The 22,241-nt window shown below is 34.0% G+C and overlaps 2 protein-coding genes and 1 non-coding gene across 10 annotated transcripts; 2 read left to right on the top strand and 1 right to left on the bottom strand.

Moving 5' to 3' along the window:
- The first annotated feature begins 1,232 nt into the window (after positions 1 to 1,232).
- On the top strand, positions 1,233 to 5,828 carry LOC127264858 (uncharacterized). Of its 8 annotated transcripts, none has more exons than XM_051294403.1 (13): positions 1,233 to 1,396; positions 1,836 to 1,908; positions 1,993 to 2,127; positions 2,288 to 2,493; positions 2,594 to 2,721; positions 3,001 to 3,109; positions 3,222 to 3,261; positions 3,565 to 3,654; positions 3,746 to 3,845; positions 3,942 to 4,081; positions 4,178 to 4,280; positions 4,530 to 5,221; positions 5,386 to 5,828. In XM_051294403.1, the coding sequence occupies exons 4-13, from the start codon at positions 2,367 to 2,369 to the stop codon at positions 5,594 to 5,596; spliced, it is 1,740 nt and encodes a 579-aa protein (XP_051150360.1). In that variant the 5' UTR covers positions 1,233 to 1,396; positions 1,836 to 1,908; positions 1,993 to 2,127; positions 2,288 to 2,366; the 3' UTR covers positions 5,597 to 5,828. The 8 variants fall into 8 exon arrangements, with proteins under 8 accessions (XP_051150360.1, XP_051150362.1, XP_051150357.1 ...); XM_051294402.1 differs by having other exon boundaries at positions 1,242 to 1,527; XM_051294405.1 differs by lacking the exon at positions 1,836 to 1,908 and having other exon boundaries at positions 1,236 to 1,396; positions 2,291 to 2,493.
- A 9,380-nt stretch (positions 5,829 to 15,208) lies between these two features.
- Positions 15,209 to 15,315, top strand: LOC127265112 (small nucleolar RNA R71). The gene has a single exon (XR_007841905.1). It is a non-coding gene; the product is annotated as a small nucleolar RNA R71 (small nucleolar RNA).
- A 2,521-nt stretch (positions 15,316 to 17,836) lies between these two features.
- Positions 17,837 to 20,444, bottom strand: LOC127264661 (fra a 1-associated protein). Its single transcript, XM_051294155.1, has 2 exons — positions 20,058 to 20,444; positions 17,837 to 18,493 (listed from the first exon to the last, which is right to left on the bottom strand). The coding sequence occupies exons 1-2, from the start codon at positions 20,288 to 20,290 to the stop codon at positions 18,139 to 18,141; spliced, it is 588 nt and encodes a 195-aa protein (XP_051150112.1). The 5' UTR covers positions 20,291 to 20,444; the 3' UTR covers positions 17,837 to 18,138.
- Positions 20,445 to 22,241: the final 1,797 nt, after the last annotated feature.

Raw genomic sequence — 22,241 nt, 5'->3', positions numbered from 1 at the left:
TTTATAAAAATTAACTTCAAAATATAAAGGACGCGTTTGGTAATTAGCTGTGTTAGCTGATTCAATTAGTTGATAGCTGTTAGCTCATTCAATTAGCTGATTTGACTAGCTGATTCGATTAGCTATTTGTATTAAAATATTTGGTAGAACAACTGTCTGATATTAGCTGTTTATACGTAAAATGACAATCGAGGACATTTCTATTTTATTTTTGTTTCTAATATATTTAATTATGTTCTTTTGAGTTTAGAATGTTTAAATTTTTTTGTTATTAATTATTGAAAATTGTAAAAGTGTTATAAAAGTATTTATTTTTATTACAGTTAGATTTAAAAAATAATATATTTTTATTAAAATATATAAATAGTTTTTTCTATTGAAAATGTTGTCAAATATAAAATAATAAATTTTTTGGTGTATATATTTAGTATGTTAATTATCGATTAGTTCATTATATTTATAATTTTCAATAAATTTAATTTATTTAATTTATTTTTAGTATAAAATTTATATAATGTAATTTTAATATAAAATTAAATTATTAATATTTATATTTTCTATTCTATGTTGATTTTAATAAATTTATATATTTTACAATTAAAATAATTTTTATATAAAAATTAATTATTTTAAATTTATAAAAGTAAAACTATAATATAATAAAATATTCTAATATAATTAATAAATAATCAAAATATATTTATTTGTATAAAATAAATGATAAATTTTTAAGGGCATATAAGGAATAAAAATTTTTTTACACAAAAAACTATTTCAAAACGCTGGATAAGTTTGTTTTTTAGAAATTAACTTTTTGGGTCAAAAAAGTTATTTAAAAAAACTAATTTACCAAAGCCCTAAATTAGCTTTTTGACTACTCAAACAGCTAAAGCCAACACAAATACTAAAAAAAATTATTTGAATTTGAATTTTAATATTTTACTAAATAAAAATAATTAAAACAACAATATATTATAAATATTAATTAACCTAGTAATAAAAATAAAAAAAAAAAACTAATTTCTAGAAAGTATATTTTATGGTGGGTTCACATAAATAATAAAAAAATTAGTAGAAAAAACACGCAAGCCGTCCTAATATATATATATATATATATATTATTATTATTTTATCAATTTAAATTTGTTTATTAAAATAAAGATATAGGAGTATTAAATAAGCAAGGAAATCTAGATACAGTTGTGGAATTATAATATAGGAAAAAAGTATTAGTATTTAATTTTAGACTGATATTATTATGTTAGTTTTCACCAATATGAGGCAGCAATGCATCGGTTTATTCTGCTCCGTGTCTACCACTTCGTCGTCTTCAAGGAAACTCAGTCGGCGTAGAGCTTCAGCATCATCATCCTCCTCTCCTCTCCTCTCCGCCTAGGTGATCTCGCGTCACCTGCAGCTGTCTCCTCTTCCCAAATACCTTCTGATTGAGATCCGCGATTTTGATTCTTTTCCAATTCCCAACACCGCCAAGTGTTTTTGCTCTTTAATTTTACTGCTTTGCTTTGAGTGAGTTTCACAATTGTTAGTTTCCTTCCTTCCTATCATATGGAAGCCTGTGTGTGTTTATATTTTATGCAGTTGTATGTGTATGCGCCTGTGTGTTTTTCGCACCTCTTTCTTACATGAAGAAAGATTTACCTTCTCCCTTGAAAAAAATTAGGAGTTGGTTTGTGTATGTATTTCTGATTTTGCTCTTGCCGATGATTTAGCCTAAAAGATTTTGTTTTTAGTTTTGTTTGAAGAGTTGGAGTTTCGTTTCGTTAGCTGTGATCGTCAGCTAAACTTAAGTTTGCTGTTTGTTTATTTTCTACTAGAGGCTGGTGGTTCAACTGCTCTTCCAAACTGAGAATTAGTTTGTTCTGATTTGATTTGTATCCGATTTCAGCGGTGCGCGAAATTTTCTAATCCTTGATTATATCATCTGTGATTGAAATATTAATAATTAATACTGTTCTCACCTGTCCTGCACAGTCATAAGATACCTCTGAGTCGTGGGGGTGCCGTTCAAACGAACACAATTTTCCTTTTACGTGGGTGCGAAGTCTGGAATTTTGTTTCAATGGTGGATGCGATTCTTGGACTGCCCATATATAGCATAAAGCACGTGTAAGTGTAGATTATTGTTTGGGTTGTTGTTGTTGTGCCACTTTGTATGTTTCAACTTACTCTCTTTTTGTCTCCCTCTGTGTTTCATTTATTTTTTAATTTAAATTTAATTTATTATTATTAATCTATATATATATATATATATACATATTTGGTGCAGCAGAAATTGTGGTGAAGATCCTGTATTTTGGAGTTGGATTTAGGTTTGAATCTTACCTTTCCTGCCTGAGTTTTCAAAAATGGTGGGTAAAGGTAGCATATTGGAGTATAGAAGCAAGTTGGACAGAACACTGCTGTCCCCTCAATTGACAAATGACGAATTGGTTCATACCCTTGTGAAGAATCAAATGTTAAGGTCATGCAAAGGTTGGTTGTTTTCTACTCAATTAAAATGTTCTACATTTCTTTCACTAAACCAGGAGTACTCTGAGTTTATGTCGTTGGGTTTGTTCTCTGTGCATTGCAGATTACACTGAGTATGTGATTGAAAGAAGAACTGAAGAAGTGTGGAATTTCCTTGGTATGTTGAGGAGTGCCTCTGCACATGAAGTTGACAAGTCAAAATCAATTGATGAACATGGAAGTGGCTGGAAAGTATGACCGCTGTTACTGTCGTCAATTATGTGCTTAAGTTATGCCTATTGAAACTCAGATACCAGTCTAGATGGATTTGACATACTGTGACTTCCGGAATCAGTTTAAGATTTAGGGTCTCAACAGGTCTCCAAGAGTTCTATGGAGTCATTGAATCCTTATACGTACATAAATTGCTTTTCTCAGTTTACTCTGGCCACAAGAGGGACTTTTTCCATGAATCATAAGTTTCAACTGTAGGCTTTACAGTTAATATCATCAATCTTTGATTGATTACAGATAAAACAGGACACAGAAGAATTTCGAGTTATGTATCGGGAAGGACCAGAGGGAACTCCATTTCATACACTACTTGCTGAAGGCTATGTGGATGGACCTGTTGACGTTTGTAAGTTAAACAAATTTCCTTAATAATCTTTCACTGGAATGCTCTGTCAGTGAGACAGATGCATGAGTGTCAACTGCCGGCATACCTTTTCTTATAATCTTGGCTCTAACAGGTCTATGCATTTCTTCCGAGTCAGATCTCTATAAAAAATGGTGAGTCCTATTTATTGACTACACTCTTTGAAGCATAACATCAATTACGAGTCATTGAATTTCTTTCCATTTCGGCGTCGGATTGATTCTGTTAAGCAATAGTTGTTAGCTGAGACAGTCTTATTAATGTGGTGACAATGGGATGGCAAAAGGGAATATGAATTTAAATATGCCAAAGTTTTTTAATCAGCTTAAATTGGTCGTCACTGCCGAAGGGATGAAAATGCAATTCAACTTCAAAAGTGGTTTCACTTTCACCTTTTGCTACAGAATATAATAATGGCCTTAAAATTTTCATTTCAGGTGGCCTCAAACTGCAATTCCATCTTTCAAAGTCCTCTCATCCCACTGTGTGAAAAAAATTAGAGCCGGAGAACAGATATCGCTGGTGAGGTATGCATTACTGCTGCACTTGTACCTTGTGCTGTTGGTGCTACATATGATTCTGAAGATGCTGAATTATGCCTAATTATTTGGAAGAAAGGATGAAGGTTCCATGGCCACTTTCAAGCAGAGAGGCTCTAGTACATTATTTTACATATGAGTACTTCCCAGATGGTCTAGTTGTGGTGCTTCTGAACACGGTAATTTATCAATTTTTATCCTCTGTTAGATGGAAGTGTGGTCTCCATCCCCATGGAAATGTGTAATGAAAAAACAAAACATCTGCCTATTTCTAGATCTCTGATGTAGAGAATGTAGACAGAAGTACTCATGGATTCACTCGAGATGGGATACCTGATGCTGAGGATGTGGTGAGAATAGATGTGGTGGGAGGATTTGCTGTACAAATGGTGGGCCCTGATAGGAGCTACTTCAGGTATGATTTTTATCTTCCAAGCCTTATTATCATCTTCATATTCTTCCACTCCATCATTCATTCGAGTGTTTCTGTGTTTCATGACATTATTGGCAGGACCATTGCAAACATGGATATCAAATTGGACTTTGTCCCTCCAGCTTTTATCAATTTTGTTGCGAGGCAGCTTGTTAGCAGTGGTTTTAGGCTATATAAAAAGGTTAGTTTCTATCGTGCAACTAGTGCGTTCATGAAATTAGCTTTATTGCTCTTTTGAAAACCATGAAAGGTAGTGGTTTTTGGAAAGTCCAAATTGGTGATTGATGAAAAATTGAATTTAGCCAGCTGAGAACTTGCTGCTTATATTCCAGTTGAATATAATAGATATATATACTGTGGTTGGAACTTGTTTGTATGTTCCTTTTCTTTTTCATTATTTCTTTGTATCTGAGACTTGGAACAACTGCAGGAAGTTGCATCTGTTTCTAAGGGCGACGAAGATTTTGTTGAGACTTTGAAGGATCCACATTACACTCGTATCCGGCAGGCTCTTTATTGTCCGGTCTTGCCTACTGCAGTTTCTTTATCTCCACTGAGAAGCAAATCTATTCTAGGTGAAGAGCAAAGTGTACAAGTAGCTGAAAAGAATGGTCCCGGTGAATCCCAACATGGAGACGCGGAAGTGCAGAATGAAATTGAGGTATTAAAGGACAATGACACAATTGCAAATGAATCCTTGGATCAAAATGTCCAGAAATCACATGACAAATTATCCAATGAAATAGAAGAGGTTCGAATTTATGATGAAGTTGCTGCAAGTGAGGTGGAAAAAGCACCTGGAGCAAAGGATGAAACTGCAAACCATTATGGATCTGAGATGAGCACTAGGGGAGACATTAGTCCTGTTGTTCGAGAAGCTCTTGGAACATTGGAGAAAGTCATCTCTATACTCCGGGATTACAATAGTAAACCTAGAAATTACGAGGCCCGTGTTAGTGAAGGATGCGATATAAATTTAGAGGGCCCCAAGGAAGGATCCAATCAACCAAGAGATGATCACATGGAACAAGAGATGGGGACTCCTGGAGAATCATCAAACACGAGATCACCGGAATTGACTTGGGTTGAGCCAGAAAACTTGCATGAGAGTCAGAGTTGCAGGTATTTTTCGATTTATAATAATATATTATATGGTGAAGTCATTTGAAAATATTTCTCCCAAGTGAAGTCATTCAATATGATGGGGTGTTAGGATATGCGCCTACATGAAATTATATCATATGCTATCGAATTTCATCATCATCATAATTATCATCTTGTTTCAGCTTGGGAGATTCAAAATTGGAAATGAGCCAGAGCAAGGTAGCTCCAGCCTCACCAACAAAGTCTTCTCACAATGAGCCCCTGCCCGGCAATCAAAGAAATATTGTCTCCGAATACACGGGAGGCGGTGCAGAAGAAGACATCAAGAGGAAGATGGGAGGCAGAAAGAAAAGGTGGTCATCATCATCATCATTTTGCTGCTTCAGTTGTTGAATCTGAAATGTGGTAGGCAAGTGTAGATTATTTAGCTGTAATTTCACAGCTACCTCATCCATCCATCATAAATCTTCTTCAAGATTATTACACGAGGATTATTAATTGTACGTACAAGGACAGACCATTTCTTTATAGTGACGTCGACTATATATATATATATAATGCAGGCTGGCCCCCTCAGCAAGCCAAAACAGATACTATTATATAATAAGAGTTTTATTTATTTTTATTGTTTTTAGTATATGCATTATTATTATTATTATTATAAAGTTCTTGAACGGGACCTTGAAAAGATTCTAAAACAATAGTTTTTTTATAAGGTCATGGTCAAATATCAATGTACAAGATCGATCCATCTTTCATACAAAAAATTATATATTTTTCTCACACGGTCAAAGTCATAGATTATATATATATATGGTGCTTTTGTTTGGGGGTTTTCGTTTTTGAGTTGGGGATTTTTAATAGTAAAAAGGTGAATTTGAATAGTTATTTTATGTGATATAAATAAAACTTACTTGATGGTTTGAATATAAAATAAAATTGTAGTAAAATATTAAAAAAAATTGTTTAATATGATATTTTTTTAAATATAAAATAATATAAATAGTAAAAACATAACGTAAAATTATATAAAAACACAACCCTAATGACTTTTTAAACAGAGGTTTGACTTGAACAATAAAGTACCTAGGAGGAGATGGACATAAAATTATATATTTTTCTCACAGCGTCAAAATCAAGAGATCTTTCATAAATTATATAATGGCTCTTTATACAGAGGTTGACTTGATCAAGAACGAACTTAGAAGGGGATGGGCATATATGTTAGTAAAAGGAATTGTTTCAGTAATATAAAACTTAATACTTCCTCCTTCCTAATTGGAACGTCCAACTCCTATTTTTTTTTTTTAAATACAAATTTTATATTTTAACACTTTTAATCTTTACGATAACAAATTTGTCTATTCATAACAAAAAGACAATTGCCTAAATTAATATACAAATATACTTTAGGATAATAGAAATTGGACGGAGGGAGTATTTTATATTAAATAGTTAATTTTTTTAATAAGAAAATATATTTTTTATATATTTCATTATTTAATAATGTATATATTGCATGTTCTAATTATATTAAAAATTGTATAAAAAATAACTGGATAAAATTACATATGTATGAATTGTAGCGGGTGAGAATTGGTGGCGAAGTGCTAATATGGCTACATAAAACAAAATGGGATTATATTGATCATATGGACATTATTATATATTTATTTATATCAACATATGAATATACTAATCACGCCAGTCTCCCGGAATTCTCTTGGCCCTGAGCAAAAAATTTTCTTTAAATGATAAGTCTAGCAATATATTATTAAATTTATTTTTAAAACAATATTAACGATAAATATAATAATAAATTCTACAAAAATAAAAATTATTTTAATCATATATCTTATAAAAAGACATAAATACAACATGTATCATTGGTAAAAAATAAATATCATAATTAGAATTATACTCCAAATGTAATTTTCATTACAAAAATTTAATACAAATAAAGACAAACAAATATAAATTTACGTTAAATTTTAATAGGTGGAGGCGTGTAGGTAAGAAGAATGGAGATGGAGAAAGAAAAAAATTGTTAAAGTTTAATTTTAGAATTAGAATTAAATTGGATAACGGTAAAGGAAAAAAAAAAGTGAATTAAAATCTAAAATATAATTTAAAATTTAATACATACTATCTTCGTCCGACTCTAGGAGTCTCATTTACTTTTTCCAAAGATATTTCTAATGTTAAGTATAATGACGCAAAAGATAAATGTAACTCATTAGAGGCGGACAGGAGAGTATAATAATAGTAATGGTCTAGATTCTAAAATTATATATGAATTCTCTTACACTTGGGTCTGAACACTTACTCATGTTGCTCCCCTAAATTATTACTAATATAAGTATATTATATTTAAGTAGATATGCATCCACGAAAAACATATATTGTTTATATATATATAAATATATGTTGTAAGTGACTAAACATATGGATTAAATATACATTACGAACGAAAATATATGTACATCAAATTTATGCATGTACTTATTCATTTATTTGTTTTTTTTTTAAAAAAAGTACTCTCTTCTTATGCTTTTAAGGGTCACATTTACCTTTTACGTCATTGTATTTAACATTAAAAATATTCTTATATTTGTATGATTTTTTATACAAGTGTTCTTATGTTAGTATTACAAGACACTAATAGAAATATTTTTGTAATTTTCTCTTAATTTGTACTATATTTTGATATAATAATGAATATTCAAAAATCAACATGCAAAAAGTAAATGAGACTCTTACAGTCTGACGGAGGTAGTAGTATATATCATTCATTTATGACGATTTTGGGGGAAACAATAAAGATGAATTTTCATTATGAACTAATAGTAGAATTCCTTGTAGTACATACTTGATATATATATATATATGCAACAAAACAAAAGAAAAAAAAAAACAAACTTGATATATATGTATATATATATATATATGCAACAAAACAACTGAAACAAGAAACAAACGAACCACTTATAGAAATATGGAAAATGGGCTAAAACTAAATTAAATGGCCCAATGTAAAGTAACAAATTGATGGCTCAATCGAGAGAGTAGTTGTCTTTAACCTCATGCCTTCTGCTATTAGTTTATCACCCCCCTCGCGCCAAGCGTGTCATTGCAGAGCTTGGTAGCGAAGTCGGACAAAATTTGCACCAGAAAGCAATTTTGTGAGACTGTCGGCTAACTGATTACCAGTGCTCGTAAACACTAGAACAAAGAGTTTGTTGTCGTAATAATGGTGGATGAAATGCGATGTCTATATGTTTGGTCCGTTCGTGAAACATGGAGTTTTCTATGGTGTGAATAGCAGTTTAGTTATGCAGTGAAGTGGTACCGCGGTGAGGAACTTAAGCCGCAAGGCATGAAAAATGTAAGATAACCACATAAGCTCACTCGTACACGAGCTCATACTACGTTATTTAGATTCTGCAGTAGAGAGACTGACAATAGTTTTTTTTTTTAGCTTTCCAAGAGACCAAATTATTCCCAAAAAAATACAATAGCCGGAGATGGACTTTTGGTTATCCAAATAGACACCCCAATCACCATTTGCAAAGGCCGTGACATTCAAGGGATGATCGGCACAATAGTGTAATCCAAAATTAACAGAGCCCTTGAGGTATCGGAGAACATGCAGGGCAACCTTCAAATGACAAGAAATGGAATGTGACATGAATTGACTTAATTGTTGTATCGCGATGGTAAGGTCAAGACGAGAAAAGTTGAAATATAACAAATGGCAATGAGTCGTCTGTAGAATGCATAATCATCCAAAGGGTCATTAGAAGCTGACAACTTGATCCCAGGTAGTGAAAGAGTGGCAACAATAGAAACAAAGTACATATCCATGTCCTCAAGAATGTCAAGGATATACCCTGTAAAATAGTATCAAACAAGAAGAAGACTTCTTAATCTCAAAACCAAGAAAAAATTGACATCGCCAAGATCTTTAATGGTGAAAATATCATGGAGATTAATCAATCCCACAGAAGAACCAATAAGAAGAATGTCATCCACATATAATATCAAGGCTAGAATATTTGGATCTCAGTGAAGAATAATAAGACAGTGATCATGAGGAGACTGATGAAAGCCAAAGGCAAGAACCTTCGTAGCGAGAGTTTAGAACCAAACCCGTGGAGTTTGCTTAAGCCCATACAAGGATTTTCTCAATTTTCAAACATGACTGGAGGCGGGGGGACTGAGTACCCTGGAAGAGGCTTGAGATAGACATCCTCCTCAAGAGTTCCATGCATAAAAGCGTTATTAATATCACTATGATGTATAAGCAACCATTTAACAATTCCAATAACCAAGAGCAGTCGAACTGTAGTGCATTTTGTTACTAGTGCAAAGCTTTTAGTGAAGTCTTTTCCTTGTTACTAAAGGTAACCTTTGGCTATTAACTGGGCTTTAATCAAGATATTGAAGCTGATTTGTCCATTTTAATTTTGTATACCCATTTGCATCCTATAGCTTTTTTTCCTTCGGCTCTTGCAACTACATCCCATGTATGGTTCGTCTTAAGAGCATCATGTTCCTCTTGCATAGCCTATATCCAATGGGTTTTATCCACAGTTTCAAGATAAGAGATCAGCTCATCATTGTTGTCAATATACGTTTAAATATAGTCTTTAAGCTAGCCAGGTTACTTCACCTCCCTATGGGGTTGTGTAGAAAGTGACACGTGTGGTAATGCAACTGTTGTATTAGGAAAATAAGGAATACTAGATGGAGAAGAATGAGCTTCAACAACCAAGGGAGGAGAAGCCTGAGAATTCGGCTGAATAGGAGAGGGAGTGTTTATAAAGTTGAACTTATTAACTAGTAAAGATTCCATGTCCTCATTCCCAACCACGGAGGAAAGACAAGAGTTAGAGATAGAGATAGTACAATTCAAAGAATATCACATTTCTAAAGATCAAGAACTGTCTAGTGGAGGGAATGAAAACTTTGTAACCTTTTATTCATTTTTCATAACCCATGAAGATAGGTTTAATTCCTCTATTACTAAACTTATCTCTTGTAGGATCTGTATTATATATTAAAAAAAAAAAACACACACACACACACATATCCAAAGACTCTCAACTATTAAGATCTGGTTTCTTGTTATATAAGATCTCATAGGGTGATTTCCAATTCAACATAAGAGTGAGAGAAGATTGATTAAGTGACTAGCTTTAGAACAACTTCTCCCCAGAACTCAGTAGGTAGATTGGCTTGAACAAGGAATGCTCTAGCAATAGAGATGAGGTCCTGATGTTTTCTTCGAGTGGAGTATAGGGGCAAGACTTGTAATGACCAATTTCATTCTTTTGTAATAGATTCTTGAAATCCAGGGAAGTAAACTCACCTCAAAAGTTTGTTCTCACATTCTTTACTTTGAAGTTAAACTGAGTATGAATAAATCTGATAAGCACAACAAATACATTCAAGACCTGTGTTTTTAGTGGCAATAAGGAAATCCATGTGCTTTTCCTGTAGTCATCTACAATAGTTAAAAAAAAATTGGCTCCACAAATAGATGGTAAGTGATAAGGGCCCCAAATATCAAGATGTAATAAAGAAAAGCAAGAATCGACTTTATTAGCACTCAAACCAAAAGATAAATATCTCATTTTGCTAAATGGAAAGCATCACAAGGTAGAAAAGTAATATATGCAACATCCTTATTCATAAAAATAGAGTTAAGCAGAAGTTTTTGTATTACCAAACTGGATGGATGTCCTAACCTTTGATGCCAAGGAGTATCCAACTTGGCAGCACACACTTGATCGGTGTGACTTTTCAGTTAGAATAACTATTCTTTGAGCACTCATTTCCAAGCACATGATGATCATGGTCCTGAATTAAAAACTTGTTATTCCTGAAAACTAAAGATAATTATGGTGACAAGCAAAGTTTATATATGGATACAACAAATAATTAAAGGTAGGGAGAAAATAGACATCAAGTAGAGTAATATTCTCATTCAATCTCATTGTGCATGTCTACTCTGCTAACTGCACTGTTGCATTGGGCATGAAGAATTTAATAGGACTCTCAAGTGGTATCAAACAATAAAAAAACCTTTTGTCATTAGCTATATGGCATGCAGCTCCACTATCAAGAATCCAACCTCTAAATTTATTCATCTCATTAGATGCATTTAGACAAATAGTACATGGATGATGAGTGTTGAACATATTGGTTTGTTCAATTGGTGTTTTGCAGGATTCAAAAGTTTTCCTAATCTATTTATGTATCAGATCGTTTAAGGATTCATTGGATAATGAATGTAAGGCACTGTTGGATGCAAAGTTGAATCCAACATTGTAGGAAGCAACTAATGTAGCATCTTCACATGCTTGCAATGTAATCTTACAATTCTCCCTCATTTTCTTATCCAATCTTTCCTTATACCATTCATGATAGCCATAAAGTTTGAAGAACTTTGCTTTGACATGTCCATTTCTCTTGAACTGATCATAAATCAATTTTTTTTTTTTTATGTGTTTGTTTGGGGGTTTGGATTTTGAATTTGGATTTTATAAGGATTTTGAAATTAGAATTTTGTATTTGTGTTTGGTTGAGGGTTTGAATTTTATAATAGTTATATTTGAAAAAATTATTATTTAATTAAAAAATAATATATTGATATGATAGTTTAAATATTTAAATATTTTAATATTATTAAAAAATATGATGAATAAATAAAAATATGATTTGATTTGACATATATATATACATATACATATATAAAAAACAACCCTAACCCACTACTACACTCCACCACCGCCCCACCCCCACCCCACCACTTCCATTCTATTCCCCCCTTCTTCCAATTCTTCCTGGTGTTTTTCTTTCCTCCCTTCTTTTCTTTTTCTTCTTTCTCCTCCCTCTTCCTTCTTCTACCTTGTGCCGCCACCTTTCTCCCAGAGACGAAGTCCGCCGCCGTCTACTGAAACATCCGGTGAGCTTTTTTTTTTTTCTTATCTTTTTTCTTTGTGAGCGGATTGAATAGCCCTTCTTTTGATTTGGAGAAGCCGGGGCTATTTTTTTATTTTTCCTTTGCTGCGATATTTTCATTATTTTTGTTTTCTCTTTTTTAAAAAAAAAAAATTATTTTGCAGTTCTTCCATCGGTGGTCGCCCTCATGGTCGCTGTCATTTTATTGTTCTTTGGCTAGATTTGCAGTGATGAATATTTTTTTTAAAAAAAGAACTGAAAAATAAAGTGTGGAAGTGTAGGGACCAAATAGTAAGAGAATAGGATTTATAGGGTAGGGTTTTTAGGATTTGTAAGTGAAGGATTTGAACAGTAAACATACAGTAAAATCCGGCAGAAATCCTACAAACGAACGCACCCTTTGTTGACATGTACAATTTTCCTTCACTGGTTATTTTATATCAACACTTTTATCACCATTTCTTTCAAAGGTTCTAGAGTTAGCAAATAACACAGTGGATGAAGGAACTTTTAATATGTCATGTACCTCTTGTTGTTTCTCTACAGTTGAGAGTATACCATATATCTTGTTCACATCAGACAAAAGATCGATCATAAGTATTTGATTCCTTACAACATCAAAATTGTCATTTAAGTCCATATGATAATCAATTGCATCTAGGTTGTGAAGGTACAGATTGACTTTATTTCTACAATAGGCATAGGTGCTAAACGGGACAACTCATCTTTCAAACTCTGCAGTTTATAAGTATGCAGCCATGGAGAGATTACTTTGATAGAGCTTGTTGATTTCTTTCCTTTTTTGGTAAATGAGAGGGCCATTGTGCTGACCATAGCGCAACTTAAGTTTCTCCCATAACTCATGACTTGTCTTGATGAGACTTAATGCAACGTGTAATTTTTGGAGAGATCGAGTTCAACAGCCAGCCGAGTACTATATTAAATTTTATTTTCCATTCTGAGACAACTATTGGATCTTGAGGTCGCTTATTTCCCTAGTCATGAATCCCTTTCTTCCTTTTCCCGAAAGAGTTCTCAACACCACTGTGCTCTATATCAAATAATTTGTCTTGAGTTGAAGAAGAACAAGACTCATGTTAGGTTGGTCATGGGAAGAAATTTTCAATTGCATCAAGGATGAGTTCAGTGTGTGTCCAAACGAGGGTGATAGATATTGCAATTTATCAAAAAAACTGCAACAAGAAGATAGTAGAAGCAGAACAGATCGCGAGACTAAGAATTAATCAATCTCAGTGAAATCCAAATCATACATCGAATTAATAAAAGAAAATAGAGAACAGTCGAACTCAAAGCTCTGATACCATGACGATTTTGGGGGAAACAAGAATGAGGAATTTTCATTATGAATTAATCGCAGAACTCCTTGTAGTACAAGCTTGATATGCACACACACATATATATATATATATATGCAACAGGGCAAAAGAAACAAGAAACAAACAAACTGCTTATAGCAATATGGAAAATGGTCTAAACCAAACTAAATTAAATTTCCCAATGTAAAGTAACAAATTGATGGCCCAATTGAGAAAGTCGTCATGTACAACCTCATGCGTTCTGCAATTAGTGTATCAATTTACAATAAAAAATTATTTTTACATACTTTTTGATTTATTCATTTCAATATTATACTAATTTACAAAAATACCACAATATCTATAAACTCAATTATAAAATTTTTTTTATCATTTTATTAACTCATCGATATACTTCCCACGTCATAGTCAATGAATATAATATATTTTATTCATTAAAATCTATGTTCAACCTAAATGAACATACATTTGGTGGATAGTGCTAGTAATAAAATACAAGTAGAACATATATTCCCTTCTTAATAAACTCAAACTCATAGCGTAGTTACCTCATTTCATAGAAATTATTTTACTATTGTCATTGAATTAAAAGTGATACCTTTGTAACACAAATTCAAAGCGCAGGAATACATGGTGTGCTGCTCGAAGCCGATGAAATTATGATTGACTTTAATATGTCAATCAATGAAGTTTATTATTACCGAGAGAAATTGGTTGTTCTTGGCCTTTTCTAGTTCAGCACAATGACTTCCCCAACGGGTGTGTTCAAAATTTTTCCATCTATGAATTTAGCTAAGTTTGGTATTTGTTTTTACTTGAAGGAATTTATTGAATGGTCTTATTCTCGTACTGGTGCATGTCCTGGACGATGTCTACTAATAAGGTATCTACAAACTGTTGTGCAGCTACATTATTAAAAATAGGTGATTTATTGGGTTTTAAATTAGTTTGTTTAGATTATTTTTATTTTTGTACTAAGAGATGCCCACGGGTGGTCTTTCACTTATTTTTTCCTTGGTGGATATTCACAAGGTAGTAATATAGGGGTCTTTATTTATAATTGTTATCGCGACAATCTGGACTATACATTCGTTGAGGTTAAATCAGTATTATAGTTGTCATTTTACCTGGGTTTGTTGGATGAAGTTTACAGTTCATTGTGGTTGCTAATTCTCAGAGAGAAACATGGCGAACAAGGAGGTGGTGGTGGTTGGACAAATTGTTGCGGAGGTGCTTGTGACCGGAACGGATGATGCGGATTCTCATACCTGAGATTCAAATGATCCTTCTGCCCCGGGTTGTAGGTGTTTGAATAAGGATCATATTGTGGTCGCCTAGGTGGGCTGAAACCGGCTGCATTCACATCGGCATGATTGTCCTCATGCAAGGTAGGGCATTCATCGGTGGCATTCTCCGGGCTCGTGCAAATTCCACATGCTTTCACATGACATATGTTTCCTACAGCCAATTGATTAACAACTTTTGTAAGATCGGAAATTTGTTGTTTAAGAGAATCGTTACCTTCCGAATATTCGACTCCTCTAGTTCCGAACTGTTGCGAATTCTCTGTCATCCTCGCGATCAACTCCCATGCCGTTTTCAGTATTTTATCCGCCAACGCTTATTGGCTAGCCGCATCAATATTATTCCGGTCTCCCATGTCAACCCTTTATAAAAGTATTGGAGCAATAGTTGGTTAATAATTTGGTGTTGTGGGCAGCGCGCACAAAACCTATTGAACCTCTCCAAATCTTCATGCAACGTCTCTCCTTGTTGTTGCTTGATTCCACAAATTTCCTTACGCAATATCGCCGTCCGCGATGCCGGACAATACTTCTCAAAAAATTTCTTTTTCATGTCCCTCCAAGTAGTTATACTTCTCGCCGATAAACAAAGAGTCATTCGTTCGCCTCATCCTTCAATGAGAAAGGGAATGCCCGTAATTTTACTTGCTTTTCTATAATTGTTGGTGGTTTCATGCTCGAGCAAACCACATTGAATTCCTGCAGATGTTTATGTGGTTCCTGTCTTGCAAGGCCATGAAATGAGGGCAACAAGTGTATTAGTCCGGATCGTAATTCAAAACTAGCATTACCTTCAATTTCCGACAAAGTAATGCACAGAGGTTGTAAGTTTAGATTAAGCGCGGCTAACTCCTTAAGCATGCAGATATCTTCTTCCGCCATATCAGGTTCTTGCTTAATCGATTTTCTCGATTGCGAAATTGAAGCCTTCTCCAACTCTAGCCTTCTTTTTGCTTCCTTCCGCAATGTCCTCGCTAACCTTTCAATTTGCTCTTTGTATATCACATTTTATGTGCGAGAAGAGCGGGGCATAAACAATTGAATATATAATAATAAAATATAATTAAATGACAAAAATACAAAATAAATCAAATGCCAATCCCCAGAAACTGTGCCAAAATTTGGTTGTCTCGGTGTTTCCAATAAAAATTTTCTAACACCACATTCGCCATGTAGCAAGTGGTGCCGAGGTTGATCCATCGGGACTATGAAGTTTAATTCCTATTTTTTGTCACACTTCAAGTATTGGTGGAGATATTAGAAAATTCAACAAAGGTAATTAAAATAAGCGGCGGGAAATAAAAATTAGCTTCCAAAGATATTAGATTTCTAACCCAATGAGTGAATAAGAAATCGGATTAAAGATTTGATCATCGATTCTAAATAATCTTGTTATTCAATTGATAAATTGGTTATAGGCATTAAATACGATCATAACACCCGATTCTCATTACTTTATTGGCAGCAATTGTACGACCGATTAACCGCATTCCTAATCAAATAAATAATCTAGCGCGATCATAAATTAATTTCCCCAATTAAAAATAGCACGAAAAAAATCCAATTCAAATATTTAATCAATTACTTAAAGTTTAGATTATTTAATTATGCCATTCCTAGGCTAAGTTTGTCAACATATTTACTACTTTATCAAATAAATGCACAATATTTGACAAACAATTGCTAAACCAATCTAAAATTTGGCCGCGATAAAAGATTAAATAAAATAATTATAGGCATGAATTACAGAAATAGCACAAATATCAATTTACTAAATAAGATTCAAATTAAATCATAACACAATCTCGAAAATCCCAATCTGGAATCTACATTTAACCTTGAACTAAATTAGAAAATTAGCTACTCATATTTAGAAATGAATAAAAGCAGTAAAAATGATGATCATCCAGGCGCGCTTCATCTCAAACTGTCCTTCTCAATCTTCCAAGCTAAGCTATGAAATGAAAGTATAAATTGTGATATCTCATCCAATGCTTGATCCCCCTTCGGATCTTTAATAGCTCCTTTAATCACTCCCTCTCAATCATCACGCCAACAATTACGCCTCAATTCCCGTAATCCATCACTTTCCTTGACATGTGAACTTAAATCAAGTACTTTCATAATTTTTTGATTGAAAACTTGGCATGGGCATAAATCACTCGACAAATAAAAAATGAGTAGAAATCTATCTAAAATATTCATTATATTTTATAATTTATTTATACAATATATACTTTATTAATATTAAATAATTTAATTCTCTAGTGTCAATTCCGTGTCAAATCAAACACATGCCCCAAGTCTGTTGAGTTTTCGCAGTAATCCACCGTCATATTTCATCCGACCGGCCCAACTCCAAGTAAGTCGCCGATGGTAATTATTCAAGGACAATGATAAACCAAAATGATAGAATAAATACACTGATAGAGGAATAGTTGTATTATTTCATTAACATAGATACATATATATATATATATGTATATTCTCTCATTTTGTTGTCATTCAAAACAAGTGTAATTATCACAACCATATCCATCGAAGCGGTAAAAGTAGAGTTTAAAAAATATTGAGTGAGATCTATGAGAAAATACTTTTTTAAGGCTTGATTATTTGAATCCTCTAGTCTTTTCTCTCCCGGTCCGTCTCTAAGATCACATTTACCTTTTGTATTACTGTACTTAACATTAAAAATATCATTATATTTGTATAATTTTTTGTATAAATAATCTTCTAGTATTATAAAACACTAATGAAAATATTTTTGTAATTTTTTTTAATTTGTACTATATTTTAATATAATACTCACTCCGTCCAATTTCTATTGTCCCAAAGTATATTTGCACATTTTTTTGTGATTTCCTTTTTGTTATGAATTGACAAATTTGCCCATAATTTTATGGTAGAAATTAAAAGTAATAAATGAATAAATGATAAAAATGTAAAATTTGTATTAAAAAAAAAAAAAAAGACAATAGTTATTGGACGTCCCAAATAGAAAAGTAAGACATTAGTTTGTGAGACTCAAGTAGTATATATATATATATATTTTTTTTTTTTTTTCTATTTGCTTCTCTTTCAAAAATACTACTCCACTGTGATACTATTAGTTTTTCTTTTCAATCTAAATATTAAAATCATATATTAAAAAGAGCACCATCACCATCACCATCACCAGCAAAACCATTATCAAGACAAGATCAGAACTCAACTTCATTCCCCACACACATGCATGTTCATTTCATTCTTCTTAACTTGGTATAATAATGTGAATTAAACTACCTACCCTATCGCTCCTTCTCCCTGTAGTAAATAAGGATATATTAACTCAGACATCTCTGGCCAACCCAGATAAATCAACAACATCCCCACCAGATTTCTCCTTACCCAAAGCTTCCTTAGGAGGGGAATCTTCCACGAAGATACCACGGTTGTTGCCTTTGTCGTAAACATGTGGAAACCTGACTGAGTTGAAGAACTCACTCTTCATATCTTCAGCTGCTTGAAAAAATCGGTCAATACCATCAATTATATTGCGCTCGATGGCATCAATATCATTGCGCAATCCAGGGAAGTTCCATGGCCCATGCTCGCCTGACTCAAACGGAAATGAGCCTTTTGTCATTTGGTCCGTCACATCCTCCTCGGTGTACTCTTTGTTAGATTGTATCATCTCACTTGACCTGTGTAAAACCAATACCATACCATGTCAGGATAACAAGTTTATATATAACTGCTAAAACAAGTTTTCTACTTAAAGCCAAATGTGCATTCAGTATTTTCATGAATTTTGAAAATACAACAATCCTGAATTTGACAATTATTTTTACTTCTTTTGTTATTTTATTTTATTTTATTTTTATTTTTTTTATGTATCTAGAAAGGGATATAAATGTCTATGAATCATGTTTCCAACAGCTTTGATAGATTATTTTCTAGAGTCACTGCAGCAAACAAGCCACAATTAACTTCATCTTATTTACATGCTACCGCCGCCACATTTTGCATTCACTTTGCATTTCATTCCACTTTTTTTGCTATTTAATTCTCACAATTCCTTAAAAAATAGATTATTCTCTAACACAAATCATCACCTCAGAATACTATGCAAACCAAAATTTAAATATAAAATTCAAAACAAAACACAAAAAGAAAACACTATTTTGATAGTTTTTAGTTCATTAACTTCATTTTACTCTTATGTTTTTAAAATGTTTTTATGAACTAGTAAAATTGAATATACAAGGGAAAAAGATAAAAATTACAGAATATTTGAAAAATCTCCAATACAAATTTTTTTGAAATGTAGTACTATTCTACTTCTATCTTTAACTTCTGATTCAAAAGTTGGAAGTCTTTGCAAGGAAAGGAATAACCTACCCCAGTTGGCAAGCTTCGGCAACATTAACATATCATGTTATTGATTTTTTGACAATATCCGATGCATTTCAAAAGGTGCAACCTCAAGATTCAATAAACAGGGGAGTTGTATAACAAAGTACAATCAAGCGTATAAAAGTAACAAACCATTTTCTTTTCTTTATTTTTTTTTTTAATCAATGAAAAAGAAACTTCAATGCTACATCATTTCAATTAAATCTAGATTGCTTAGGTCATGAGTTAAGTTCCAAATGGGCAAATTATAGAAGCTATTTGTTTCTGTAATGCAGACTATATCCAACCATATTTGATTCTAAAAGTTTCCACCATTTTTAGCTCTAAGTTTGGGTGAAAATGATCATAGTGGCTCAAAATTTTGGTGATGATTGAAATGGGTTGAAATCTTGGAATTGAATTTTAAGGAAAATAGAGATAATGGTTGAAGATGTCCACCCACCTACTCAGAGTTGTATCCCCAATAAACGCAGAATCTTGATCATATTCTGTAAACCTGAGTTAATCTACATAAGTTCATTTCTTCTTCTCACCTCCTTCATATGTTCCTTTCAATTTATTAAAACACCCTAACTCTAGACCTACTCCTTACCACCAGCAGATACCTAAGTCTCATCCCATCTACAGCAGTCTGTGTCAATGTAATCCTAAAAAGGATGAACAAATTTTCCATTCATTCAAACAGATGGAACAGCATCTTGCAACGTACATCCTCCGACTATTCACTCGATAAAATCCTCGATTAATCCATTTGCCAACGAGCAATTAACAAAAACCAAATTGTTTTTCAGAGGACGAAATCATATATTGAATCCAAACTTGCAAAGAAGATAGCAAATTTTTATCAAATACCTTCCGAGGCAATCTTTGAAGACCTGCTCCGTTTTCTCACACTTGCGAATGAATTTCCCAGGTTCTACTTCCTCCGTTCGGCACTGCGAGCTCACGACCTTCCGCGTAGCGCAGTTACTCTCGTTCCCATAAGGGTTTGAGGAGCGGCGGAATTCCCCAACGTCACCGGCGGAGGAGGAAATACGAGTGGAATTGTCATCGTCGTCGTGAGTGTTGTTCCAGACCCACCCCATCGTTGGTTGGTAGATGCAGCTTTGGCTAATATTTGATGTGATGATATTAATGGATCTGAAAAGGAGACGCGATCCTTACCGATCGAGTTGAGTTATTCTTGCGGAACACTCCACACACTTCTGCGCACCCTAAACATAATTGAAAATATAATAAATACAAGGAACAAAATCAAATAGAGGGCTATATAGGTCAAAATTTTAGGAAATAAGGGAGACAATGGTGCAATGCAAAGAAGAATCCAACTCCTATTGTTTCTACTTTTTCTTTTTTTATCAAATTTTTGTTCCTAAATTCCTGTTAATTTTCCAATTTCAAAGCTTAATCCATAATAGTAACTTCTTTTTCACATTGCATTCCAATAAGTTAATTTTAATAGACAGTAAGAATATCAATTTTCTTTGCAATGTTAGCTAGGATACTTTATTAACTAGGCAGAGAATTCCAACTTGATATCGATACCGACAAGCCCAAATCGATTAGGCCGCCAACATCGAATTTCAACAATTACATATTGGCACGGCTAGTGGGACTTCGACGAATTTAGTATTCTATGCAATTGATAAATCGCAAATTAACTTCCCCGGATAGCATCAACATGTCAAAAGATAAAGGAATTTTAGGCGAAACTTCAACGCCGTATGTTTCCAGAGAGATTATGCATGCGATTCTTCCGCAGCTCCAAGAGGCGCATAAAGAATTACGGAAATTCCATCAAACGTCTTGCAAAATTAGATCCCTCGGAAAATCTAAGCATCCTTCCACGAGTCGGTATTGACACTCTCTCGATATCTAACCGACATTTGTAAACCAACCATCCGAAATGAGATTGCGTGGATGAGAATGAGGAAATACGCAAGGGTAAGGCACCGTCGGCCAGCCATGAGAATGTTGGAAATGACCCTTCCAGTGAAGGCAGGCCGGAAGGTACGTCCAGGCAACCTCCGGCAAGACTCTAATATGGCACCGTGACCATACTAAACAAAGAAAGCAGAGATAAGGGTCTCCCGGACGAGATAGCGGCTGAAGGACCTGAGCGGTTTTCGGAGCAGGCCATCTTAAGGCCGCCGCCATATCAAGGACATCCGGGGAGCAGTGGATATGCGTTTCTCACGTCCCAATGGCATAACGATCCATTGTTCGGTGGAATTAGTGTGCCCACATCACCTGCAGAATTGAACGACCAAGGAAATATCCCAGCTGGAACAAGAACCGCCAATCGTATGGCCGACAACGGCCTTGATACCTCTGTTCGCTCCACCAACACCTGGAGTCGCTTGGGGGAAATTTGTCCCACCTCCGGATGCACGCTGGGGGCAGCTCCGTCACCTCCAGGCCTGTGGGGCTCACCTCCATCAGCAGTGGTAGTTACATGGAGTTCTAATATACCAGCTCCGGCCGTGCCGCCTCCACTTGGGAGGATAGGCAGCATACCAAGAAGTGACATTTACTCGACCGACCGGACAGCCACACATATATTGATATTTGCTTCAGGGGGCCCTGATCCAATTCAGGAACTTTGCTCCTCCACTGACAATACTGCCAAGAGTGCCAACCGAGGGGAATCGAACACGTCCTCCTCCTCCGGCAAACCTCCCACATGGATATCAACCATCTTTTCTTCGTGCTCAGGTAGGTCCGCAACAGTCCCGATGACATGCCGAGATCACTCCTCTGCTGCAGCTGATCATCAACATGCAAGTCATCGAGGAGGCGGTCTGGAAGCTGTATGGCGACCCCATCCGCGTGCTCGCTAGGCCGCATTACAACTAGTCTCATCTATGATAATCTAATTTTGTATGTAATTGAAACTACCGATCATATTTTTAGTAGGTTTTTTCTTCCATATATGATATTCCTCTAGAAATATAGGTTTTTTTTTTTTTTTTTATAAGATAAGATCTGGCGGGAAAAAAAAAGGACTATTTTTATTTTATCTCCATTATATGTTAA

The sequence above is a fragment of the Andrographis paniculata genome, unplaced genomic scaffold (assembly GCF_009805555.1).
Source record: "Andrographis paniculata isolate CXL003 unplaced genomic scaffold, ASM980555v1 Contig71END, whole genome shotgun sequence".
NCBI classification, from domain to species: Eukaryota; Viridiplantae; Streptophyta; class Magnoliopsida; order Lamiales; family Acanthaceae; genus Andrographis; species Andrographis paniculata.
The sequence above is the reverse complement of the archived record's forward strand: the minus strand, read 5'-3'. Positions and strand labels throughout refer to the sequence as shown.